Source organism: Arachis hypogaea, chromosome 19 (genome assembly GCF_003086295.3).
Source record: "Arachis hypogaea cultivar Tifrunner chromosome 19, arahy.Tifrunner.gnm2.J5K5, whole genome shotgun sequence".
NCBI classification, from domain to species: Eukaryota; Viridiplantae; Streptophyta; class Magnoliopsida; order Fabales; family Fabaceae; genus Arachis; species Arachis hypogaea.
The window spans coordinates 14,133,181-14,143,495 of NC_092054.1; the positions used below are offsets into that span (position 1 = coordinate 14,133,181).

At 39.6% G+C, this 10,315-nt stretch overlaps 1 protein-coding gene across 1 annotated transcript; it reads right to left on the reverse strand.

Moving 5' to 3' along the window:
• Positions 1–566: 566 nt before the first annotated feature.
• On the reverse strand, positions 567–3,849 carry LOC112776656 (serine/threonine-protein kinase OXI1). Its single transcript, XM_025820885.3, has 2 exons — positions 3,026–3,849; positions 567–1,712 (listed from the first exon to the last, which is right to left on the reverse strand). The coding sequence occupies exons 1-2, from the start codon at positions 3,400–3,402 to the stop codon at positions 815–817; spliced, it is 1,275 nt and encodes a 424-aa protein (XP_025676670.1). The 5' UTR covers positions 3,403–3,849; the 3' UTR covers positions 567–814.
• Between the last annotated feature and the right edge of the window lie 6,466 nt (positions 3,850–10,315).

Below are 10,315 nucleotides of genomic sequence, written 5' to 3' on the forward strand. Positions count from 1 at the left end.
CATAATATTTTTTTTTAAAACAACTTTCATGGTCTGTTTTGTTAAAGCACAAATTAAAAAAAACTGCCCCACATCTTAAATTTAACATCACTATACCCCATAACACAGCACATCACATCACGTGCATGCCTCCAATAACAAAAAAAAAAAAAGCCAAGTTATGTCTGCCTCGAAAATAAGGAATTTCTTATAGTTTTGCTTGCCGAACAAAACAATGTGGGGGCATTTGTGTTATTCAAGGAGTATGCCCCTACATACAATATATATATATATATATATATATATATATATATATAATGTACTGTGCATAGTTGGAATATGCCCATGTGTGTCATGTTAACTTGGAGCCAATGACTGAAATGAGTGTGGCTGCATGTAGTAGTGTCTCTGAAAATTGAAATCGCTCCATCTTGTACCACCTTTAAGTAGTTTATGACTATGAATTGGATACATTCTTCTTAAGTAAGACAACTTAGGGATAAAAATGGAATAATATTTTTATGTATGAACTTCATGTGTGATTTACATTACTAACAGAAACTAAGATATGCAATTGTTTTGAAAGATTAGTACCAAACATCATCACAAACTGCTTTGATTGAATAAAATAATGGTTTTTAGAATTCAATTAAAGGACTTGGAGCCACCAAAGAACTCTCCTTGTTTCAATTTATATACAACATGGCATCCTCCTTGATAAGACCAAAGGTACTTAAATATCTCATTGAAGTAATTAAAATTGAGCCCTATATCTTCTGCATCTATATTAGATAAAGTAATTAAAATAGGTATCTAACAAAAATGAAAAATTAAATCAAAAAATTAAAAAATCATCATTCTGAGTGGGTCTATGACTCAACTTGTCAGACCACACTTTCTTGTTACTATTATTCTCCTCATTTCCACCATTCTTTTCCTCCACTTTCTCATTTTTCTCTCTTCTATCATCATTTCCCTCAGGAAAAAACACTCCATGAACAAAAATCTCCACTTCCTGTTTGCTAAGCCCCACTGCGTCTTCAACCTCATTACAAGGAATATAAGGTGGTCTCGCTATTTGCAACACCGTGTCCCACTTAACTCCCTTAAAGAAATCATGACTCTTGATCTCGCCAACTGTGATCCGACGATCAGGATCCTTTTCTAACAACCTACCAATCAAATCTCGTAACGCAGTCTTCTCCCCCGTCAGCTCAGGCTCCTTCGTTAATATCCCAAGAAACGTTTCTTTTCTATTCTCGCCCTTAAACGGCGTCGTTCCGTATAACATTTCATACAAAACGACACCGAGTGACCACCAATCAACACCGAAACCATGACCCTGCCCTGCGACAACCTCAGGTGCCACGTACTCTTCCGTTCCAACGAACGAGTTCGATTTCTCCACTGAGTCTGACTCACCCCGACGAGTTGACTCAGGTTGCGGCTCTACTGAGTCCAACTCGCACGGCAAGATGCCAGAGTTACAGTTTATGTTAAGCCACGACAACCGCCGCTTCCTTGCGGGTTTCTTCGCCGACGAGTTAGGACTCGACGATTTGTGACTCGTTGATTGAGGAGATTTTGGCTTCAGCTTCTTGGAGAGATCAAAATCTACGAGCATTATGTGACCGTTTTCTTGGATCATAACATTTTCTGGCTTTAGGTCTCTATACACTATTCCCAAACCATGCAAGTACTCCAAAGCTAGGACTAATTCCACCGCGTAAAACCTTTAATAAAAGAGAGAAGAAGAAGAAAACAAAAGAAAAAGTACAAATCAGAATATGTTTTATGAATGTATGGTTGTTAAATTAAAGAAAGCAGTGTAAAACTTAGACCACTTTCTTTAGACTTGCGACGCAAAAAAAAATAGGAATTTTGAATTGTTTTTACTTTTCCAAACTTGCTCGGCAAGCAAGCAGCGAAGGGAGACATTAAAAAAGGTGGCTATTGGGGCACAACTTCTAGAATCACAACACCGGTCTATTGCTTTCAATTTGTTGCAAATAAAATAATGGAAATTTTGACTTGTTTGACTAATTCCCTATATTCATTAATAAATCATATTAAATTACAATTTATGGCAATTACATGTTTAATGTTTATATACTAAAATTTAATTTTATTTATATAAAATACATATTAAAATATCACAAATATTTATATAATTATAAATAAATATGTAATAAACTAATTTTTAATATATAAATAATATTTTTATTTTGATAAATAAGTCGTTAAATTGTTAAACTTTTGAGATAGTCAAAACTCAAAAGTCAAAACTAGACGGCAAGGAGATGAAATAAAATCTATTTATTTATTTATTTATTGATATAGAGAGAAAATTCACTTGGTAGTTAAGTAACAGAATAACTAGAAATACGCGTCCACCAACCCAACAAAAGAAAAACCCGAATTTTCAAATAAAAGAAACGAAAAATAACTTGCACTTGTGTAATTTAAGTTTAATAATCATTCATACACTTTAATATAAAAATATTTTACACTGCTCGTTTAATTGAATCATTTTTATGATATTAAAAAACTTTTTTTTTTTTTGAAAATCTTATGATAACTTCTTATTGGCGTAAAATACGGAACTTCTTATTTAATTAGTTTATACTTTATACAAATTAAATCCTTTAATTTTCACAAAATATCTAGAATGAAGCAATAACAATAATAATACAAAGATAGAAGTCATTCCGATACTTTTATAAAATTTAATATTATACAAGAACTATATATGTTGCTTACTTAAAAATTAGCCATTTATGTATCTCAATAATTAAACTCCTAATTGAATGGACATAATCAAATAAAAATAACTAAAACAATACTTATAAGATTTAAACTATTAATAATATATGTATTTTGTATCCGATATAAGAGAGGTTAAGGAAACTTTTCTTAACTAAAGAGATTAAAAGAAATTAAGAGATAGAAAACGATATAGTATTTAAAAATAAGTTTTAAAATATAAATAATTGCATTCAGTTTAACTTGAAAAAATAAAAAGCTAACAATAGCAAAGCTAAGGTACCTGATGGTGTCATCGGCGAACATTTTCTCAGTTTGTTTCTTCCTGAGAGAATGGAGGTTGCCACCGTGGCAGAAATCCATGGCGAAGGCAACGATTCCATCGGTTTCCAAAACCCCTCGCAACCGCGGCAAAAGCGGGTGATCAAAACGACGTAGCACTTCAAGTTCGAATGAAACCCTCTTATACTCTCCGTAAGCCTCTTCCTTCTTCTGAATCAGAGCCTTCGATATAGCCTTCAGAGCCAAACACTCGCTGCATGACCGGTCACCGGCTCTCGCTAGGAACACCACTCCCTTCGCCCCGCGCCCCACGGCGCTTATTACTTTCAGATTCTCGAAATCAAGTGACGGTAAGATGCCGTCGCCGTGGTCGATCATGATGTAATCACCGGGAACCGGAAGATGACCGAATGATTCTTGAAGCAGAGTTTTTTTATTATTATTTCAGCTGGTTTTTGCTGTGCGTTTGAGTGTAAGAGAGAGATGAGAGAGAGAGAGAGAGAGAGAGAGCGGGGATTTTATTTTGGTGGCTGAGGTTATTTCCATTCTTGTTGGGCAAGAATTTGATGCTTATATAGGTTTGAACTTTGGAAGGGGCACGGAGTTAACGTGAACTTAACGTGCTGAAAATTGACATGTGTGGGTGTGACGGTGACGTGGTAACATTTTTAATAACTGTAGCGTGTTTATGTTGGTGTAAGACTGTAAGGTATATGAACAGACAGAACAGTTGGGAACGTGAGCACAAGACAGCAAATTGTGGGGTTTGAAATTGAAATACGCGTGGGATTCTAGAAACCGTGACGAATAGGGAATGTTCCGTTTGTTGAGGAATAAGGTGAACGGAACGTTCAAATTGTAGTTTTGCTAAGCAGAGATTTAGATATTAGGCAAACTATTTGATGGCACTGTTTACAACTGTTCCATTTGATAGAGCTGCCAAAAACAATTACAGAATTATCCCAATTTATTTTGTTATATTTGTTAATAAATAATAATCTTTTTGAAAATCAACTTTAAATTCCAAACACAAATAAGTCATCGTACTCTTGTAGCTACGCTCTTGGTGTTATAAGAGATAGCATTTAACTATTCACATCAGTACACCATTGACGATTAAGAAATGAAAGATTTTTCAAGGACTAACGAGAGTCGAACTTTTGAAAATATAGAGAAGGAAAAGTTTAGGGCCAACAATTTTGTTAAATTCTGGCAAGCATGTAATCTTAAACGAAAAGTAAGTCATTGAATGAAATCTCACACTAATTTCACACCATTAAACTATTATTGATGACTATTTGATGGCTGCAAATCACAAAAATTGATGGCCCTATTTAATTGGTCATTTCAAAAAATAACTGATCTTATCAATTTTAATTATCAAATTGGATACCACCTGTATTTAATAATATTAAAAATTTAAATTCTTTTTATTTTGATAAAAATGTGTTATTCTTATATTCACAATTAATATTTATCATCAAAACTCGAATTAAAATAAAATTTTGATTTGAATATACATGTAAAAATATATATAAAAAATTTAATTATATATTATTTTATAAATTTATTTTTGATAGATAATTAGTGTATTATACATATATCTAATTATATATTATAATATTAATAAAAATAATTATTTTTATATTTATTACGTGAATAATTGAGTGTGATTGAATCATTGTATAAAGTATTTTATACCACCATAAAATTAAACTTGATATTTGCATAATAATTTAACCAAACCGTTTACTATCTCAAAATTCTTTGCAAACGTTGATACCCTAAATCAAGATGATTTAGTTTTTCGATTTTGAAAAAAAATAAAAAATAAAATTCTAGTATTAAAACAAGTTAAGAGTAACTTTAAGTTAATAGAATAAATAAATAAAATAATCTCATTTCACATTCACAAAATATTAATTAAGTAATAATGATGATAAAATAGAAAAAACAATAAATTAAATATAAGTAAAACCTTATAACTTTGATAATATAATAATAATTGTTCATACCCTGACCCAACACTAAGGCCCAGGATCCAAGAAAAAAGGCCCAACCCAAAAGAGTTGAGCCTTTCATTACACCGACCAGATACCTCAAAAGTCGGCTATTTTCATGACTTGCTCCAAAGAAGTCGGTACGAGGATTAGCTGGCAGATAAACCCTCCCTCAAGAGGATAACTGTCCCTAGAATCTCTCTAACCACTTCCAGGAGCCATATCTTAACCTCCCTAAGATAAAGGGACGGTTATTCCCCTTGAAAGGCGGAACTACTTCAACGGTGGTTATGGGTTTATCCCTATAAATACACTGACACTTCTCAGGTATCTTAGAAGCCCAATACTCTCTAGACCTGTTTTGCTCCCTTTGCTGACTTTGGCATCGGAGTGTCTTTGCAGGTACCACCCCCCTCATTTCTCACGAACAAGTCGGACGGAGGCCCCCAAGGCGTCAACCCACTTGCAAGTCTCCTCTTTCATACGTTTGGGCCAACCAATACCATCTAGCCCATTAATCTCCGGTTACCCATCGTAACATTGGCGCCATTGCCGGGGACCCGAGAGATCAACCAGTGATAGCGGACAGATCCCCTGAGGAGGGTCATGTAGAAACAGATTCCGAACAAGAGAATCTGGATACCAGAAATAACGACGCGAACCTAACCCTCCGCCAGGAAACCAACGATCAACACAGAGAGGGTACCTCCGGAGTCAAAATCCCGAAGGTGAATTCCTCTGAAGGCCGTGAATCGGAGAAGGACGGACAGTCTCACGCAACTGAACTTATGGGATTAGTCCATGTCCACCAAAGTCGCTTGGAACAACTAGAACAGGAACGGGAGCGACAAAGGGAGATAGAAAAGCACTTAAGAGAGGAGATGGATCGACGAAAAGAGTTAGAGAAAAAACTCTTAAAGTTAGAATCCTCCCTCAAAGGTCGGAACTCCCGTGACGATAGAGAAGAGTCGCCCCTAGGAGGGGAGGATCCTTTTAGTGAGGACATAATAAGGGCAAAGGTTCCAAGAAACTTTAAAAGCCCTGATATGGACCTCTATGATGGAACCACAGATCTAAAGCATCACTTGAGCAACTTTAAAAGTCGGATGTATCTGGCTGATACTTCTGACGCAACGCACTGCAAAGCTTTTCCGACCACCTTGTCGAAAGCAGCGATGAAGTGGTTCGACAGCCTCCCCCCGAGGTCGGTAACCAGTTTTGAAGACCTCTCAAGGAAATTCTTGATGAGGTTCTCCATCCAAAAAGACAAAATAAAACATGCACCAAGCCTCCTGGGAATAAAGCAGGAGGTCGGAGAATCCTTACGAGTCTACATGGAAAGGTTCAATAAAGCATGTCTAGAAATCCAAGACCTGCCCACTGAGGCAGTCATAATGGGGTTAGTCAATGGGCTTAGAGAAGGTCCCTTCTCACAGTCCATATCTAAAAGACACCCCACCTCCCTAAGTGATGTACAGGAAAGAGCTGAAAAGTACATCAACATGGAGGAAAATGCTAGACTGAGAGAGTCGAGTTGGCGACCTGGGCATCTCCCCTCAACAAAAGAGAGGGAGAGGGAACCCAAGAAGAAGGAAGAACTCGGCCTCGATAGACCAAGGAAATATCACTCTTATACTCCTCTAAAGATTTCTATAGTGGATGTATACAGAGAGATCTGCAATACTGAAAGGCTGCCGCCTCCCAGACCCATCAAAAATAAAAAAGGGGGGAGTCGCAGCGACTACTGTGAGTACCATAAAATATATGGTCACTCGACAAATGACTGTTACGACCTTAAAAATGTGATAGAAAAGCTGGCTAGAGAAGGCCGGCTTGACAGATATCTCATAGAAAGGTCGGACGGTCATGGGAAGAGAAAGCGAGACGATATGGATAAAAGAGACCCACCACTGCAGACTCCGGAGAGACATATACATATGATCTCAGGAGGATTTGCGGGAGGGGGACTCACCAAATACTCTCGCAAAAGACATCTCAAGCGAGTTTATCAGGTCGGAGGAGAACCATCCGACCTTCCCACCATTTCATTCACAAGAGAAGATGGGCAAGGAATAATTCCTGGGCACAATGACCCAGTAGTAGTTACTATGATCCTAGCCAATGCCCATCTCCACAGAACCCTAGTAGATCAAGGGAGCTCAGCGGACATCCTTTTCAAGCCCGCTTTCGACAAACTAGGGTTGGATGAGAAAGAATTAAGAGCCTACCCCGACACCCTATACGGACTAGGCGACACACCAATAAGACCACTAGGATTTCTACCCCTACACACTATCTTTGGAAAAGGGGAAAAATCCAAAACTCTGAGCATAGACTTCATAGTCATCGATGTAGGGTCAGCATATAATACCTTGATCGGCAGAGCTACCCTAAATCGACTCGGAGCGGTGGTGTCAACTCCCCACCTTTGCATGAAATTCCCGACCCCAGCGGGAATAGCAACGGTGAGGGGAGATCAGAAGCTGGCAAGAAAATGCTATAACGAAAGCCTGAACCTGAGGGGAAAAGGCAAAGAAGTCCACTCCATAGAGCTCGACGGTGCAAGGGCCCCGAGAAGAGCTGCGACCACAGCCGGGAGGAAAAATTGAGGAAATACAGGTCGGCAAAGAGGAAGGAAAAAATACCAACATAGGAGCAAACCTAGGGGAAACCCTAAAGCAAGGTTGACTAAGCTCCTAAGAGACAATTCCGATCTCTTTGCCTGGAAAGCCTCCGACATGCCCGGTATAGCCCCTGAGCTCATGTCCCACAAGCTCTCGGTATACCCAGGGTCCCGACCTGTGCAACAGAGAAGGCGTAAGTTTGGCCCAGAACGAGCTCTAGTAGTGGAAGAGCAAGTGCAGGCACTCCTAGAAGCCGGCTTCATCAGAGAAGTTAAATATCCAACATGGCTAGCCAATGTAGTGCTAGTCAAAAAGCAAAATGGCAAATGGAGAATGTGTGTCGACTACACCGACCTAAATAAGGCATGTTCTAAGGACCCCTATCCACTCCCAAGCATTGACACCCTTGTAGACTCTAGCTCGGGGTATCAATACTTGTCATTCATGGATGCCTACTCGGGATATAACCAAATCCCGATGCATGAGCCAGACCAGGAGAAGACATCATTCATCACGCCCAGAGCTACCTTCTGCTATGTGGTCATGCCCTTTGGATTGAAAAATGCAGGGGCCACATATCAGAGGCTGATGAATAAGGTGTTCGTTCCCCACCTGGGGAGCCTAATGGAAGTTTATGTAGACGACATGCTGGTAAAAACCGAGAAAGAGGCCGACCTCTTAGTAGACCTCTCGCAGGTATTTGACACCATAAGGTCACACGGGATGAGACTAAATCCTGTAAAGTGTACCTTTGCGGTGGAAGCTGAAAAATTTCTAGAGTTTATGCTGACACAAAGAGGGATCGAAGCGAATCCCGATAAGTGTAGAGCTATCCTAGAAATGAAAAGCCCGACTTGCTTAAGAGAGGTCCAGCAGCTAAACGGCCGACTTGCAGCCCTCTCCAGATTCTTGGCGGGATCAGCACTAAAATCCCTTCCACTGTTCTCCTTATTGAGAAAGGGATTTCAGTTCGAGTGGACCCCTGAATGCGAAGAGGCATTCCAGGAATTCAAAAGATTCTTGAGTCAACCTCCGATTTTGACCCAACCTATAGCTGGGGAAGACCTTGTCCTATACTTATCTGTAGCAGACAAGGCTGTCGTATCAGCCCTGATAAGAGAAGATTAGGTCGGTCAGCACCCAATGTATTTCATCAGCAAAGTTCTACAAGGCCCTGAACTAAGGTACCACAAACTAGAGAAGTTTGCCTACTCCTTAGTAGTAGCCTCACGAAGACTACGACCTTACTTTCAAGCTCACACAATAAGAGTCCGTACGAACCAACCCATGAAGCAAATCCTCCAAAAGACGGATGTTGCAGGGAGAATGGTTCAATGGGCAATAGAGCTCTCCGAGTTCGACTTGAGGTATGAAACTCGGACGGCAATTAAAGCCCAATGCCTCACTGACTTTATAGCAGAATACGCAGGAGATCAAGAGGAAAAACCAACTACATGGGAACTCTACGTAGATGGATCCTCAAATAAAACAGGAAGTGGTGCAGGCATAATATTGGCGAATGAACGAGGAACCCAAATAGAGGTTTTCCTCAAATTTGAATTCCCAGCTTCAAATAATCAGGCAGAATATGAAGCCCTGATTGCTGGATTAAAGCTGGCAGAAGAAGTTGGTGCAACAAAGGTGATGATATATAGCGACTCCCAAGTGGTGACTTCCCAGATAAACGGAGAGTATCAAGCAAAAGATCCAAATATGAAGAGATACTTGGAAAAAACTTTGGAGTACCTCGGGCACTTTGCGGAAACCGAGGTCAAACACATAACTTGGGATCTCAATAGTAGAGCAGACGCCCTCTCCAAGTTAGCAAGTACCAAACCAGGAGGGAATAATAGAAGCTTGATCCAGGAAACTCTCCAGGAACCTTACGTGGTAAAAACAGAAGAAAGGCAAGTGGTCCTTGAAGTAACCGGATTAAACTTCAGATGGATGAACCCCTTGGTCGAATACCTGAAATTCGACATCCTCCCCAAAGAGGAAAAAGAGGCTAAAAAAATCTGGAGGGAAGCACAACACTACACTCTGGCGAAGAATATTCTCTATAGAAGAGGAATATCAACACCATTGTTAAAGTGCGTACCGACCTCGAGAACCACGGAGGTATTAGAGGAGGTTCACAGTGGGATCTGTGGAAATCATCTCGGAGCAAAGTCACTAGCCAGGAAAGTAATCCGAGCTGGATTCTATTGGCCGACCTTGCAGAAAGATGCCTCGAAATTTGTGAAAAAATGTCAACCATGCCAAATGCATGCAAACTTCCACATGGCTCCCCCCGAGGAGCTAATCAGTATAACTTCTCCATGGCCCTTTGCAAAATGGGGAATGGACTTGTTAGGCCCTTTTCCCCAGGCCCCGGGACAAGTCAAATACCTGATCGTGGGAATCGACTACTTCACAAAGTGGATAGAAGCAGAACCACTAGCCTCCATCACAGCCCAGAAAAGTCGGAAGTTCCTCTGCAAGAATATCATCACAAGATATGGGATACCATATTCCATCACCACAGATAATGGAACCCAGTTCACCGACTCTACCTTTCGAAGCCTTGTAACCAGTATGAAGATTAAACACCAGTTCACCTCGGTGGAACATCCACAAGCAAATGGACAAGCTGAGACAGCCAACAAAGTCATATTGGCAGGACTGAAG